A 17,709-nucleotide genomic window follows, 5' to 3' on the forward strand; every position below is an offset into this window, starting at 1 on the left:
TCGGGTATGACACGAAAACGACACGAACACGAGAAACACGACACGAATGCCAGGTCTACTAATTAGTATCAAAAAATTCAAAATTCAAAGTCTTCGCAGAAAAAGACCATAAAAGTATCAAAAAATACAATTTATATCTTAATACAACATTTGGATCAAAAGTCAAAGATAACAAAAACAAATTAATAATGCATCTCACTATAAATAACACCCTGAGTTGCTTAAAAAAAGTATACACAAACCATGGTGAGATTTTCAACTTATTGTGATAAAGTATACTTTCTAGCCTGCCTTTTCTTATATCTTCAGCTAGCTTCATCACCAAAAAGTGCTTTTGCTTCTGCCAATTCCATTGAAGCAGAAGCACTCCTCAAATGGAAAGCTAGCTTTCAAAACCAAACCCAAAACAACCTGACCTCATGGATTAATGCAAATGAAGCCCCATGCAATACTTGGGTTGGTGTTTCATGCAACTCTGCTGGAAGTGTCAACAGATTAAACCTCACCAATTCTGGTATACATGGTACTCTACTCGAATTTCCATTCATGTCCTTGCCTAATCTTGCATATGTTGACCTTAGCTTGAATGAACTTTTTGATCAAATCCCACCTGAGATCAATTCCCTCACCAAACTCATCTATTTTGATATATCCTACAATCAAATGTCTGGAAAAATCCCACCCGAAATCGGTCTTTTAACAAATCTTCAGGTCCTTCACCAAAATGCAAATAAGTTCAATGGCTCAATTCCTCAAGAAATAGGCCAACTTAAATTTGTCTATGAGCTAGCTCTAAACTTAAACAATTTAGAGGGTTCAATTCCTGCTTCTGTGGGTAATTTGAGCCAATTGACTTCTTTGATTCTCTTCGGAAACCAACTTTCGGGTTCCATCCCTCCCGAAATAGGAAACCTTTCAAAATTGGTTAAACTTTTCCTGAAGATATTGGAAACTTGAAATTTGTTGTGACTCTAGACTTGGCCAACAATCAGCTCAACGGAACCGTTCCCTCTTCATTCGGCAACTTGAGCAGCCTAGAAAACCTATACCTCCGCGGCAACCAGCTATCTGGATCAATCCCCCAAGAGATGGAGAATCTAATGAAGTTGACCATACTTGTCTTGGCTACTAACCGATTTTCTGGTTATTTGCCTCGAGATATTTGTAGAGGTGGACTCCTACAAAGGTTAACTGCACAAGAGAACGAATTTACAGGTCCAATCCCGAAAAGCTTGAAAGGTTGCAAGAGCTTAGTCAGAGTCAGTCTCCAACGGAACCAATTTACAAGCAATAATATATCTGAAGACTTTGGTGTCTATCCGAATCTTGAGTTTGTAGACCTAAGCCACAACAACTTAGATGGCGAAATCTCAGACATCTGGGGACAGTGTCCAAACTTAACAACCCTTCGGATTGCAGGGAACAACCTTACTGGGAGCATACCATCTAAGATTGTCAATGCAACTAAAATTCAAGAACTCGATTTTTCTTCGAATCATCTGGTTGGGGTGGTTCCCAAGGATTTGGGGAGATTGACTTCTATGGTGGATCTAAAGTTGAATGGCAATCAACTTATTGGTTCTATACCCTCGGGATTTGGAGCATTCACTGAACTCGAATATCTTGACGTGTCCACCAACAAGTTGAATGGCTCAATTCCAAGCATTTTTGGCGAATTGGTCCATTTATATTACTTGAATTTGAGCAACAACAATTTCAGTCAAGAAATTCCACTTCAGTTGGGCGAGTTATTTCACCTGTCACAGTTAGATTTGAGTCATAACTCACTTGACGGCAAGATACCATCAGAAATTAGCAAAATGCAGAGCTTGGAGCAGCTGAATCTTTCCCACAATACTCTTTCCGGTCTCATTCCAGCAACGTTTGATAGAATGCGCAGCTTGTTGTACATAGACGTATCCTACAATCACTTGCAGGGTCCCATCCCCTACAACAAAGCATTTCAAGATGCTCACAGCTTTGAAGGGAATGTAGGATTGTGCGGAAATGTTGTAGGACTAGAATCCTGCAATAAGCACGTCTCAAAAAGAAAAAACAATAGAAAACTCGTGTTTGCAATTGTTTTCCCTATCTTGGGAGTAGTTTTACTTGCTTTCCTTGCAATTTTCTTCATCAAAACAAGAAGAAAGAGAGAGCCGGAAACAAAAAAGAGTGATATCCATGATGAAGTTTTTTCAATCTCTCTTTTTGATGGAAAAAAAATGTATTTGGAGATCATAAGAGCAACCAATGGTTTTGACTCCATATTTTGCATTGGGAAGGGAGGATCTGGAAGTGTCTACAAGGCAAAGCTACCATCAGGCAGCATAGTTGCAGTGAAAAAACTGCATCAAAAACTTGACGGGGAGGAGACATCGCTGAAGGAGTTCCACAATGAAATAAGTGCACTAATCAATATACGACATCGAAACATTGTGAAATTTTGTGGCTTTTGCTCAAATTCACAGCACTCCTTTCTGGTATATGAATATCTAGAAAAGGGTAGTCTGGCTTCAATCTTGAGGAAAGAAGACGAAGCAAAAGGATTGGATTGGAGTAGGAGGGTGAGAATTGTAAAAGGCGTAGCTCATGCACTGTCTTACCTGCATCATGATTGCGTGCCGCCAATTGTACACCGAGACATATCAAGCAGCAACATTTTGCTGGATTACGACTACGAGCCTTGTGTTTCAGACTTTGGCACTGCTAAGCTTTTGAATCCAGACTCATCGAATTGGAGCTGCCTTGCCGGCACATACGGATATGTAGCACCAGGTGAAGTAAAACAGTTAAAATATATAGTGTTGAATTTGGTGATATAAAGTTAAACGTATGCTAATGGCTTGCCTTCCCTTAATTTTTATGCAGAGTTGGCCTACACAAGGAAGGTAACTGAGAAATGTGACGTTTATAGCTTCGGAGTGCCGGCACCGGAAGTGATCATGGGAAAGCGACTAGGCGATTTAATCTCGTCCATTTCGTCTCCATCCGATTGTGAAAACAAGTTGCTGAAGGATGTATTGGACCAACGACTTTCACCTCCTACACCTGAAGTTGAAGATGAACTGACAACCATTGCAAAGGTAGCAATTGCATGCAGGCACTCGCAACCGCAGTCGAGGCCAACAATGCACATGGTTTCTCAGTCGTTATCATTTCAAACTGCAGCTTCCACTGGAGGACCAGACATCACGCTTGAACAACTCATTAAGATTTAAATTGCATTTGACATTGTTTGAGTTGACACGGAAGTCAGATCTTCTTGTTTAAATATATCATATATGTAATCTGTTATATTTGCAGGTAAATTGAGAATAAGAGAGGAGTGCTAGCTGGACTCGTTGAACAGCGAGTCCCACATATATTACTGCTTAAATGGTTAGACCAAAATATCCTATTTAGTATTTACTAGAAATTGGTGCATGCACGTTGCTGCAAGATTAAACATTGTATGAAAGATTGTGTTGAAAGATATAAAAAAAAAAGTTATTATTGAAAAAGTTACTTTTACATACAAAAGATTTGATGGATACAGTCTACATTCGCATTAATAAAAGATGACAAAAGTTGTTCTCTGGAACACCAAAAATTTCTCATTGCCAAGAAAACAGACTAGGCAAGGGGAAAAAAATTATTATTAAAATACCTGCAATGAATTTTGACATGAACAAATTTATATTGTCTAAAAATGTAAGGATATAGTACGGTTACTTTGTATTTTTTTGGTGGAAAGGAATCTGGTTTTCTAGCGACAACTAATCTTATTCGTGACATAAACCTAAAGACTAAACAGCAGCATAATTAGCATTCATATTTTTAAAATCTCATTCGTTACATAAACCTAAAGACTAATTAGTAGCATAATTAGCATTTCTATTTTTAAAACCAAATTATGTGTAGGCAAACCATTTAAGTCAAGTTTGTTTGAAAAATCAATAAGATACACTGTTTCAAGTTTTTCATTTGAAGAATACAAAAAATCATAACATAAAAGCTATGATTATTAAAACAAAGACGCACCTAGAACTAAAAGCTCAGTGAAAGCTCCGTTTACACAAAAGCTATAACCAAAATCACAAACTAAAATCTGTCACACCCAAAATTTTTTTGGGTCCCGCTTCTTTCGAACCCCGTCTTCAAATCCCCAAGCGATCGAATCTAATCTGACGACGTTTTCGACGCTTCGAATCCCTATGTCCTGGTTACTGAGAGTGGCAGCCCCAATTCGAAGCTTTTGGGGTACGTGGCGGGCAAGGATTGGGTGAAATTGGGGGACAAGGAGGTGAAGATTTCCGATTACATGGTGAACTGTACGGACTTCACGGTGCCGTGGAGTTACGATTTGGGGGGCGATTGGGGAGTACATGGAGGAGAAAAAGCTAGATGTGGTTGCGACTGTGAGGGACAATGAGGTTGTGGATGTGGTGGCGAAGGAGGAGGTGGAGAGGATCAAAGGGTACCCCAAGGTGAGGGTTGGGACGGTGGGCCCAGACGGGAAGTGGCGGGTCGGGGCGGCGATCGGCACAAGGGAGTCGGATAAGTAGAGATTGGAGGAGTTGGTGAAGGCAGGGGTGGATGTAGTGGTGTTGGATAGCTCTCAGGGGAACTCCATTTATCAGACTGAGATGATCAAGTATGTGAAGAAAATGTACTAGAGTTTGGATGTAGTTGGCGGGAATGTGGTGACAGTGAGTCAGGCGCAGAATTTGAATCAGGCTGGTGTTGACGGGTTGAGGGTTGGAATGGGGTCTGGCTCAATTTGTACCACTCAAGAGGTTTGCGCTGTCAGTTGCAGGCAGGTATAAAGATGCCTTCTTTTTGTTAGTTGTTGCTTTTGTGATTGATGCTTTAGTTTGTGTTCTCATTGTTGGCGGCTAATTTAAGGATTTGTAGAACCTGGAGGTGTTGAAAGTTATGATATTTGTAGTGATCGGTTTAATTTCTTGAATTCTTTGTGGATGAAAAATATTTAATTAAGGATTTGTTAATCAATGACATTGTGCCTAACAATCGTTGTTTTGATGGGTGTTTTACTATTTAGTTATTAGTCCGAACGTAGAAAACAAAGGTTCGACTTTAGCTTCTGGCAGTGACAACCCTTTGATGGACTAAAACAGTGGAGTTTGTGGCATGAAAAATATATAATTACATTTTGGAACTTTTTGAAGACTTTGTTTGACGTTTTGTTCTACAGGTTGCTGAATGCTATACCATTTTATGACCAAAGTTGTCTTGGTTTTGGTGATATGTTTCAGGCAACTGCTATTTACAAGGTTGCGTCTCTTCCTTCACAAAGTGGTGTGCCTGTGATTGCTGATGGTGGAATTTCCAATTCTGGACACATTGTCAAGGCTTTGGTCCTTGGGGCTTCTACCATCATGATGGGAAGCTTCTTAGCTGGAAGCACTGAGGCTCCCGGGGTTTTTGTGTATCAGGTATGTCTGGGACTTACGCATGTTTTTACGCATGTTTTCGTTGGGGCTTTGGAAGATTCAAAGTATGACATGGACAGGCTTCTATTTTCTGGTGCAATCTGCAGACTTTAGTTTTGTTTTATTCCATGCTTAACTCCATATATGGACCTGTCGACATTGGAAACCTCAGCATAATAACAAGAAGAAATTTCCACAATTTCATTAACACGTGATTTTGACTGTTTTGTTATCTCGAAGGAAAATAATTTGGCTGTTGAAAAATCAACAGTAGATTCTTTTGCTGTCTATCACAGATATGCGTCTGAGTAATTAATTTTTTTAATTACAAAATAAACACGTGTTCATTTGTGATTGGCTAGCCGTAAGAACTGCTGATTTTTCAGCAGCCAACTACCATCTATCTTGAATTATATTGATTTTTCAGCAGCCAAATAACATCCATCTCGAAATTATGTGGTGCAAGTGCAAGTTGTTTTGACATAAATTTGAGTGGGACATTTATAAGTTTTTGGTCCAAATTATCTCCAAAGGATGTATTTAGGAGGTGGGAAAAGTAGGAATTTGGGTTTCAGTGTATATTTGGATCTTGCATGCACGCCGAATGGATAAGAAAGGCAAGTGGGCCGAGGGGGACAACAAGTTGCAATAGCGCATGAAGGGGGAGTGGCGGGCCCGCTGGTCAGAAGAAACAAAATAACAATACCATGCGATATTACCTATGCGGATATTTTGAACACTATCTTTTCATTCTCTTTTAATTAACAAGATTTTTTCATTAATAAATAGTTTTAGGTTACGAAATAATGCAATTTCAATTGTTTACCACATATTTTTTTTTCTTTTTCTTTTTTTAATATAGGTTTGTACCTTTACATGACCACATAAAAAAGAAAAAAGACAGCTGCTGAATATTTGACTTTACAACAAGGAGATTGATTTATTAAATATGTAAAAGACTACAAAATGGAGTAGTATGTGAAAGAGATAAGTGAATGCGAAAATCACCTCCTTTAATAAGTAATCTACCAAGCTTGTAAGTGTATTTTCTATAAATGAGAGATTTGCGACTTGAAATTAGTATATAATATTAATCTTCAAACTTTGTAAGTAGTGTTCAGTATTCAAGTAGTTACTTCATTATTATAAAATAAATAGAATGATATAAAAAATATATTATTTTCTCTAGTTGTACTGTTACATGTAGAGTACCACTCGAATAAACTATTGAACAGCATTCATTAGGAATGGGTAAGTTGGGGTTTGGAAGATTCAAAGTATGACATTGACAGGTTCTTATTTTCTGGTCCAATCATACTTTCCGTTTCTTCCATGCTATAGCAGACATTGACATACTGATCGCTTTAGACATTTCAACATTGAAAACCTCACACATAATAACAAAGAAGATATTTCGTTTTGCATAATTTCGTCAGCAAGTGACTTTGACAGTTTTATTTTATCATCTCGAAATTGTGTTCAAGTCGCTTCGATATAAATTTGAGAAGGGTCATTTATGGATGACTAAATGGGCATGCAGAAATCTTGACCTACCCCTAACATGCATAATCAGTTCGATGTCAAGTAAGTATCAATAAAAATATAGGATAAATTATACTTTCATACCTCAGGTTTTAGACTCTATTTCAATTCCTTACAATATCTTCAAAACATTTCACTTTCATACCTTAAGTACTATTTTATTTCAAAATAATACCTCCGTTACATTTTCTATCCATTGATCCGTTAAGCATTGGACGTGGCTACCACATTTGTACCAAGTGACTGCCAAATGTGTGCCACGTGGCAAAAAAAAAAGATTTTTTTTTTAAAAAAACCTGAATCTTCAACACAAAAATAAATAAATAAACAAAAAACCTAGGAAACCCAAATCCTATCAATTTGGGATTTTGAAATGGGGATTAGAGTTTCGATTTGGGTTTCGAAATAATTTCGATATGGGGATAGGGGATTGTTGAGGCCAATCCTTTCGTGTAATGATTGCGGGGATTGTTGAGGTATGTACTGTAACGGTATATTGATGCAATTGCAGCAATTTACTTCCTTTATGTGCGAATTTTTAAATTGATTAAGCGTAGTAAGATACAAAAGTTTTCATGTGGTAATTCTAATATAGAAAATTGCATCAATGATCCCTCAATTTTAACTTAATTGGAGTAATGGTTCTTCAACTAAAAATCTGTAACCATTGTTGTCTTAACTCATCAAAACGTGCAACTATGGTCCTCTTCGTCAATTCCATTAGAATTTCCGTCAAAATGAGTCATGTGCCATGCATGTGAGGTTGAATCAAGGAGAAAATAGGGAAAACCAAATGAGAAAAATTGTAGTAATGATTCGTCAACTTTAACCCAATTGAAGAAATAGTCCCTCAACTTTAACCCAATTAAAGCGATGATCTCTCAACTTTAATCCAATTGTAGCAAGGGTTCTTACAAGACTCATTTTGATGGAATCCTAACAGACTTGACGAAAATGATCATAATTGCATGTTTTGATGAGTTAAGGAATCAATGGTCATGAATTTTTAGTTGAGGGACCATCGCTCAAATTAAATTAAAGCTGAGATACTATAACTACAATTTTCTCAATCTAATAATCAGAAATATTTTTGCGTTGTAAATGGAGAGCAATAGAGTACATGCAGCATAGCTTAACATTTACGGCTGGAAAATTTTGGGTAAAATTGAGCTTAAATTGGGTTTTGTTGGGCTTAAAATCAAAAGCCCAAAAAATTTGGTCCGAAAGCCCATTACCGAATTTCGGGAAAATTGGTTCGGTTTGGTTTTTCAACCTCTTTCCCAAACAATTTTGGTTTGGTTTTGGGACCAACCATTTCTGTTCGCTATCCCGACTCGAACTGCCCCTAATTACAATAAAGATAATTTCGCACTGTTGTTTTCTCATTATTAATCTTTGATTTATTAAATATAAAAAAAGGAATATATGGAAGATAAAAATTATTGCGAAAATCATCTCTGAATACTTGACCTACCATGCTTACAAATGTATTTTCTATACATGAGAGATGCGCAACTCATAATTAGTACATAATATTAATCGTTGAACTTTCTAAGTAAGGAGAAATTTTTTCGAGTATCCAATATTCAAACAGGTACTTTACATGTTATAAAAAAATTGAAAAGACATTAAAAAATATTTTATTTTCTTTAGTCGTATTGTGACATGCCGAGTATTGCTTGAATACCCATACTTACAAAAAAACTTCATCGAGAAGGAGCATTAGTAATGACTAATGATTTAGTCGGGGGTTTGGAAGATTCAAAGTATTACATTGACAGGCTTCTATTTTTCGGTCCAATTTGCCGACTTCAGTTTTATTTTCTTCCATGCTTAATTTCATATTGGACATTTCGACATTGAAAACCTCAACCATAATAACAAGAAGAAAATTCGTTTTGCATAATTTCAAAACATGTAGTTAGGGATGGGTAAATACCCATCAGTTATGGGTAACCGCCAGCTACCCGCTCATAACGGTTACCCATAACCGTAATCGTAAAATTTAAATGGGCGGGTAGGTTATCCGCCCATTTAAATTGCATGGTTAAAGTTATGGGTAACTGTTTAGATAAATAAACGGTTATGGGTATAACCGTTTATCCGTGAAATTTAAATGGGTGGTTATGGGTATTAACCCTAGTTATAAACGGATAACCATTTACCCGTTTATTTTACATATAAAAAATTAACACAAACTATGTTCCCTATCAGACAAAACTTAAATCAATGATATTGATTATAATGCATGGTTTCTGTAGTTAATATGATATAGACTCAACACAATTTGACGAACTTGTAGCCGTTATATCAAATTTCAAGAGTTCATATCTCCGGATCCTTAAGACTTGGTGGGAGAGATCCGGCTCGGATCTCTGTCCCAGTTTGAGAATATATCATCTCACTGCATGTGTCTGGATATATGCTAGTGCTGCAGTGCAATTGAAAATTTTTAATTTGGAGAAAAGATGAACTTGCTCTTGCTTTTCATCTTCTCTCTCATCAACTCCTTCGGATTATCATGTAAGCGACAAGCTATCCCTCCCTTTCTCTCTCTAAGATTTTTGTTTAATTCAGTTGTTCAAATTTTGGTGACAATTAATATATGATGCAGATGGGTATGATCCATTAGATCCATATGCCAACATAACAGTTAGATGAGATTTTCTGCAGCAAAGTGGAACATATTATATTTGTGTTGAAAAAACATGTAGACTCCTCGATTGTCAAATGACAAATTTTTCTTTGTTAATTTTTAAGTTGTTAAAAAAACATGTAGACAGATGAAAAAAAAGGTAAACGGTAAAAAAGAAAGAATAAACGGGTTAAAAAAGGGTAAATAGGTAAACGGTTACGGTTAAATAGGTACGCGGTTATGAGTATGCTTAATCATTTATAAACGGTTATGGGTATAGTTATAACTTTTTAGGCAAATACCCAACGGGTAAACGGTTATACGGATATAAGCATTAACAGTTATGGATAAATAATTACGGTTACCTGCCTATCATAACCGTTACCCATCCCTACATGTGGTCTTGACAGTTTTATTATCTCGAAATTCTGTGGAAGTTATATGGATCACTAAATGAGCATACAGAAACCTTGACCTAACAATAACATTTGGCTACCTAAAACGCGTTTAGATATGCGTGTGGGTCCCATATATATGTATCTGTGGAAGTTATATGGATGACTTAATGGGCACACAGAAACCTTGACCTGGCAATAACATTTGGCTACCTAAAACGCGTTTAGATATGTGTGTGGGCCGCGTGCGTGTGTGTGTGTGTGTATGTATGTATGTATGTATGTATGTATATATAGCTTACTTGCTTAGCTAGGGGAATGAAGGAGCCAAACTTTACCTCTACTAATGAAAATGGTTCCCTTCCTTGTATTGCTATTGTTATCATCAAAATTAGTGTTTGCCAATATTTCACAAGATCAAATACACAGTTACTCTCTCTCTCTCTCTCTCTCTCTCTCTCTCTCTCTCTCTCTCTCTCTCTCTCTCTCTCTCGTAGACATTAAATGATTGTTTTGGCTCTTTGATACCTATTTAAATTTTAATTTAAAATAAAAAATAAAAAGCTAAAAGTTATTTTTGTGAGTGTGTTTTCAATATAATGCTTTGATTTCGGTGTAAAATTTGTAAATTGAATGGTTGTTGAATGAGCTTTAACATCTAGTCATCTATAATGATGAAAGTTTCTTCTTGTTAATTCAGAAGATGCAAGGAAGATGGTTTTCAATATGTCGCCAATGCAAATGGAGGTGATTCTGGCACGGAAACTTGGAAGAAACCCACCTCATCATGTGGGAGCACCACCAGGTGACAAACCGTCTGGATCGTGAAAGTAGCTATTGTGACATATATCCCTGTTGTACTGGCTAGCAGTGTCACATCAACAAGCTTAACGGAACGGTGTTTAGTTTGTTAAGTAGTTGGGCGAATCTCTCCAAGAAGATTAGTATCTTTGTTTGTAGTAAAATTTTCTACATGTTTATAATAGCATACTTTTAAATAAGTGTTTATTAAAAATTAAAAATAAATAAAAAATAAATAAAGTGTTTCTTGTAGGGTTTGAGATTGCTGTATTTTTTTAATAAATTGTTTCTATTGTGTTTTAAGAAGAATTAGCTGCAAAATAAATTAGTTGAGTTTGATAAACATCTTTTAAAATGTTGTGGATATGAAAAGCAATGTAAAAGTAATGTCTAGAAGGATAAATAATGTAATTGTTTAAAGGTAATGAGCTTATGAATTAGAAATATTCTAAAGGCTCAACTCTGTTAAAGCGATTTTTAAAAACAACCTATAGGCTGCAAGCGATTGCTTTTAAAACAAGTAATATATTTTATTTTTACCAAATATTTTTTTACTATTTAACTTTAAAATGAAGTAATTTTTAATTAAAAAAAAAAATATCAAATTGAGCCAAAGTCTCCAGCGAATCCTTAATACTAGTTGAAAGTTGAAAAGCCAAATAAGTAAAGGTAAATCCAAAATAAGAGTTGTTACCTAGCTACTATAATCTTTGTGGGAAAAAACAGAATGCGGCAAAAAAAGTTAAGCAAAAAAGTTGTTCTTGTTAACAATGTTAGGCATGGTGTAGCTAAATTTTGCGAGGCTTTTTACATCCAAGTGTTTAGTAACTTAACACTTTAAAGAAAAACACTTTAAATTCAACTTTGCTGTAGTATAAATTTAGAGGGAGAGAGATTTGCAGGGCTTGAGGAATATTAGAAAATACGAGAAATTATTGGGAGAAATATCACTAGACTAGGTCAAAGTCATGTTGTAGATAAGTGGCTTGTTAATAAGTAATATTATTCATATCATGTTTTTGTACCACATTTTCATATCATCTTGGGTTTTGCAAATTTTTTAAATGATGTGGTCATTTACCTCAGATATCATCTAAGATGGTATAAAAATGTGGTATAAAAATATGGTATGAATAACATTACTCCTTGTTAATATGAGAAATTATTAGGTAGTACTGTAATACCACGTCGTCTGTGATACTTTCATTCACATTTGCTATTATTTTTAGACTGTTGGAATTTAATATTATTTTTGCTTTTTAAATAAATTAAATATAAAAGAAAAAAAAAACAAAGGAGATCGGACGATCTCCTTCTTGCATTTGGATGGAGCGATGGTGCTGGTCATAATCAGGAAGGATGGTTCAGATTACTACCTTTAGGCCCTGTTTGGCAGATCGGATATGATTAGTTATACGGACTCGGGTGTTTGGCGTTCACTCGTACTAAATAAACGCCGGATTAATTTAACCGGTCGGATAGGATACACGGTATACACCCGCTTAATAAAACCAACCAAAACGCCAGGATTATTTAGTCGGGGAAGAAGAATAAGAAAGTGAGAGAGTTTGGGGGGTGTGGCGGAGAGAGCTGGGGAACAATTATTTGGGATTCTTCTGCAGTCACGGAAGAAGAAGGGAGATAGAGGAAGGGTGTTTGGGGGTGCAGAGAGATTTGGGAGCAAAAAAATGATTTCAATTTTTTTAAATTTTTTTTTTTTTTAAGTTTGATTCCTCCTATCTAGTATAATATCAAACACAGTATAAATAATACAGTCACTAGTCTGATACTGCACCAAACACCCAACTAATTTAGTCAGTACTATCCGGTGGCTATTTATCCTAACCGACATAAATAGTCAGTACAATCCGAGCTGCCAAACAAGACCTTAGTGATAATCAGACGTGGGAGATGTGAAATATAATGCAGAAATATACCAATTATTTATATGATCAAATATATCAAATCAAATGTATAATCACTATCTGACTTATAAAAGATTAAAATAGGAGAAAATTAATAAGAATACATGGCCTGTGAACCAAAGAGAGGTGCGATGTCGCTACCCTAAAGCAGTAGACGCCTCCCTACGTGTAGGTTATGGCGATGCCTACAACTCCAAGATACAACCCAAAGCCTCACATGATATCTGATCCGTTATGCACGCCAATGATAGACGGGATTGCCAAGTAAGAATCAATTGCCCAAGAATTGTAAAGTAGGAATGTAAATAGAGATGTGAAAACTGAGGGAAACAGAAAAGTTGTTGGCGTCTTATGTTTTCTGTCTGAGGTTTCCTTTTTTTAGAAATAAAACACGACTCTTAAATATTAAAAATAAATAAAATAAATAATAATAAGTTTTGAATCTTTAAAATAAAATATAATTAAAATAACCAACAATCCCCCACAAGATTCAAAACTCTATGAGGAATAAAATAGACACAATTGAAGAAGCGGAAGTTTGGGCAATTTGTATACCATGCATAATTTTCATCTAAAGGGTAGTGAACTAAGTCTTGAACTAGACTCCTCTAATTCAGATTACAACATATGACACACATAGTATTGATCAAAAACTTGGCGCGGGTTAGCGTTATTAATGGCCATGTGCTCAACTTGATTCTCATGAGTGTTTTTAGAGAACAACCAAATTCTCACAGTGACGGCCTCATGACTACTCTCACTTAGGTGAGTCCTCCAAGAGTACATGTGACCTATACTTTGTGGGAGATTGCCCGCCTTGGAACTCATTCAGGACAATGTCCTTCCTTAACATCACATATCATCAGCACAAATGCCATAAGGATGAGCAAGGGATTTTATTTCAAATCTCCTATTTTAGAATGCTGGAATATAAGTCACGCAATATGGATTGTTTCTACCCATTGAACATTCTTCATGGGATCTCCAATCACAAAGGTTGGGTTTCTTCCCTAGGTGACTTCCTTATGGGTTTAAGCCCATCCCCCTCGACAAATCTAGGACTCCATTCCTAGATAGACCTTTGGTCAATTGATTAGCAATGTTCTTTTCCGACTTCACATGGTCCAAAGAAACAACTTCTTTATTTAACAAGCTTCTCACAAATTTGTATCTAACATTAATATGTCTATTTAATTTCTTATTTGTATGTGTCTGCCTCACTAAATCTATCACAGCCTTAATATCACAATGTATGAAGATGGCAGGTATAAGCTTGCTCACCAATGGGATATCAAGCAAAAAATTCTTAATCCATTCAGCCTTTATACATACAGTATCAAGAGCTATGAGTTCAGATTCCATTGTACTTCTAGAAATTATTGTTTGTTTCTTAGATCCCCAAGATATAGCTGCTCCTCCCAATAAAAATACATAACCTGAAGTAGATTTCACTTCAGAGCTATCAGTGATCCAATTTACATCACTGTACCCTTCTACTACATAAGGAAATCCTTTATAGTGTATAGAATAATCCATAGTATATCACAATTTCACAATTTCCAGACTTGTTCCAAATAATAGTATATCATCAACGTAAAGACATAAAATAACACACTGTCCATTGCATTCATCATAGTAGACACATTTTTCATGCTCATTAATTTCAAAATCATATTCTAAAATGACTTTATCAAACTTCTCATGTCATTACTTAGGAGCTTGCTTGAGTCCATATAACGATTTAACCAACTTACACACTTTATGTTCTTGGCCTTTCACTATAAATCCTTTGGGTTGCTCCAAGTAAATTTCTTCATCTAAGTCTCCATTCAAAAATGTTGTTTTAACATCCATTTGATGAACTACTAAATTGTGTATAGAAGCTAATGCTATGAGGATTCTAAGTTCTGTTTTTCCAAATTTCATATGGAGTAGTAGTGTTGTCTTTAATGATTACTCTATTTAGTATAAAACATGCAGTCAAAATTGCTTCCCCCCACAAATTTTCTGGTAATCCAGAACTTAAAAGCATTGCATTCACCATGTCCAATAAGGTCATATTCTTCCTTTCTGCAACTTCATTTGATTGTGGAGAATATGGTGCTATTACTTCATGTATAATACCATGCTCCTCACAAAAAACACTAAGATCGGTAAGAGTGTATTCACCACCTCTATCAGACCTAAGTCTCTTTATCCCTTTCTCTAATTGATTTTGCACTTCTGTCTTGCAAATCTTCAATTTGCCAAATACTTCATCCTTGGTCTTTATCAAATAAATATAACAATACTTCGAACAATCATCTATAAATGTGACAAAATACTTATTACCAGCTCTAGTAGGTAATCTATTTGAGTCACAAGCATCACTATGTATAAGTTCTAAAATTTGGGTATTCCTTTCCACGGTTGTTTTACTTGTACAAAAATTTCACACTTATGCTTAAGATTCATATTTGACTTTGGCACTAGGTCCAAATCCATCATTTTCTTAATTTTGAGCAAGTTTACATGTCCCAAACGTCCATGCCAAACATTACTAGATTCAATATTGAGAACTTCTTGAATATTATTGCACTCGGAAGAAACACTTAACTTAAATAATCCTTCACTGATAAAACATTTTCCAATAAATACATTATTCTTAGTTATTACAACCTTATTTGATTCCATTACAATTTTATAGCCTTGCTTTACTAAGCATGATCCACTAATTAAATTTCTTCTAATATCAGGTACATGTCACACGTCCTTCAAAATTAAGACCTTTCCAGATGTCATCTTTAGATCCATGTCTCCAATTCCAAGAACTTGTGATAGTGAGTAATTTCCTAGAGTTACACATCCTCCATCTGATTTCTGATAGATTTTAAAAAATTCACGATCAAAACAAACATGTACGTTAGCTCCAGAATCTACCCACCGATCCTTATTTTCATAAGTAAAATTGACAAAGGAATCATACTTAAAATGTGTTTGAGAAGATTGTTGCTCCATCAACATATTCACTTGGGCTTTTGGACCATTATGATTTGACTTATACTTGTCCTCCTTAGTCTTCTTGTAGAAGCAATCCTTAGCCTTATGATACGTTCTTCTGCAAATGAAGCAAACCCCTTATCTCTTCCTTGATCCTTAGTCTTCTTGTAGAAGCAATCCTTAGCCTTATGATAGGTTCTTCCGCAAATGAAGCAAACCCCTTATCTTTCCCTTGATCCTTAGTCTTGTGGAAGTTCTTATTTTAGTTGCGTGATTTGAATTTAAAATTTGTTCTTCTAGGTTTGAAATTCTTCTTATTATTTATGGAGAACTTGTTTTTGTTTTTCCCAATTTTGTTGGTGTCATTCTTAACTAAGTTCATAGTTGTTTACTTTTCGGTTTCCTTCTTTTGGCTTAACCTATGTTTCTCTTCAATCCTAATTGAATTTATGACTTGAACCAAAGTAAGTTCTCCTTGTTTATGCTTTAAGGTTCTAGAAAAGTCATTCCAAGATTGAGGCAGTTTATCAATAAGGCAGGAGACTTTAAAGTCCTCACTGAACTTCGTTCATTTCTTTTCAACACCTCTTAATAGCTCTTGATACTCATGTATTTGTTCCCCCACAGACTTATTATTAACCATCTTATAATCATTAAAGTTTGAGACTGTGAACCTATCCGTCCCAGCATCTACAATTCCATATTCCGCTTCTAAAGTTTCCCAAAGTTCTTTGGTGGTGGATATAGTAGCATGATACACATCACAGAGGTGATCAGAAAGAGCACTTGTTGTGACAATGATACTTTATTAGTTCAGGGGTTAATCTAGAAGATGACTCTTTAGAAGAGGAATCTTTGTTTGATTGAGTTTCTTCAAGTGCGGATACAAGTCCTAAGATAGTTAACCAATATTTCACTTGTTTTTGCCACCTACGGAAATTATGGCCACTAAAATTTTCAGGCTTAACACTATTGGCTTCTTTTAGGCTTGCCATTTGTTATGTAATACTGACTAATAACAAGTGAGAGATATATAAGATTGCTATAATATTGTAGAGATTAAAACAAATTGTCACTCAAAAATTTTAACAAGTATAGGATAAACTATACTGCTATATAATAACCACAGATCAATTAATAATGATAATCATTCACAGATTTAATTAAAGCATAAAACAATTAACAAATATGAGTATGCAATTGTAGTCAAATTGTAATAATCAAGCACAGATTTAATTTAATTCAAGCATAGAAGATGCAAAGTGCTTGGTACTGAATAATCACACACAAATTGTAATAATCACGCACTGATGCAATTGTAGTCAAATCACTTGACAGATAAGCAATATTAAACAATTGCAGTTTACAAGTAATATTTAATAATTAATTGCAGTTTACGAGCAATATTAGATAATTGCAGTTTACTAGTATCAGTATTCAGTATGCAGTATACAAGTAATATTTAATTATTAATTGTAGTTTACCAAGATTATCAACCCCAGACAATAGTTGACAGATATGCAATATTAAAATGTTTTGGTACTAAATAAAATAAAGAGAATGCAAAGAGTCAAAAAAGCAGACAATTCAATGACAGGACGTCATGAATGAAGGGCAAGGTTTGCCTTCTCAGAAAATCAATGACGAGGACTCGAATAAAACAAATGCACAGAGTCCAAAAGCAACGACAGTACCCGAATGAAAATTCCACTTTCAACACAGGAAAAACTACAATTCTTAATTTCTTAGGGCTTTCAAGGTATTGTAAAAACAGATTGTAAAGTTTGCAATTACATTATCACACTTGTACAATTTTAGATTGTGAAATATATTGGAGAAATATACCAATTATTTATATGATCAAATATATCAAATTAAATGTATAATCATTAAGAAAAATTAAATTAGGAGAAAAGGAATAAGAATATCTAGCCTGTGAATCAAAGAGAGACGCGATGTTCCTGCCCTAAATAACACACCCCGACCGAAATTAGGACGTG

At 35.3% G+C, this 17,709-nt stretch overlaps 1 protein-coding gene, 1 long non-coding RNA gene and 1 pseudogene across 2 annotated transcripts; all 3 read left to right on the plus strand.

The window, feature by feature from the left end:
- The first annotated feature begins 243 nt into the window (after nucleotides 1-243).
- On the plus strand, nucleotides 244-3,362 carry LOC103932297 (MDIS1-interacting receptor like kinase 2-like). The gene is made up of 3 exons (XM_048580617.1): nucleotides 244-835; nucleotides 943-2,775; nucleotides 2,869-3,362. The coding sequence occupies exons 1-3, from the start codon at nucleotides 244-246 to the stop codon at nucleotides 3,216-3,218; spliced, it is 2,775 nt and encodes a 924-aa protein (XP_048436574.1). The 3' UTR covers nucleotides 3,219-3,362.
- An 800-nt stretch (nucleotides 3,363-4,162) lies between these two features.
- LOC125475643 lies at nucleotides 4,163-5,636 on the plus strand (annotated as a pseudogene).
- Nucleotides 5,637-10,232: 4,596 nt separating this feature from the next.
- On the plus strand, nucleotides 10,233-11,057 carry LOC125475637. Its single transcript, XR_007256955.1, has 2 exons — nucleotides 10,233-10,432; nucleotides 10,705-11,057. It is a non-coding gene; the product is annotated as an uncharacterized LOC125475637 (long non-coding RNA).
- The last annotated feature ends 6,652 nt before the right edge of the window (nucleotides 11,058-17,709 follow it).

Source organism: the organism of the source record quoted next, unplaced genomic scaffold, assembly GCF_019419815.1.
Source record: "Pyrus x bretschneideri cultivar Hongxiangsu unplaced genomic scaffold, Pyrus_bretschneideri_v1 Contig152, whole genome shotgun sequence".
Taxonomy (NCBI): domain Eukaryota; kingdom Viridiplantae; phylum Streptophyta; class Magnoliopsida; order Rosales; family Rosaceae; genus Pyrus; species Pyrus x bretschneideri.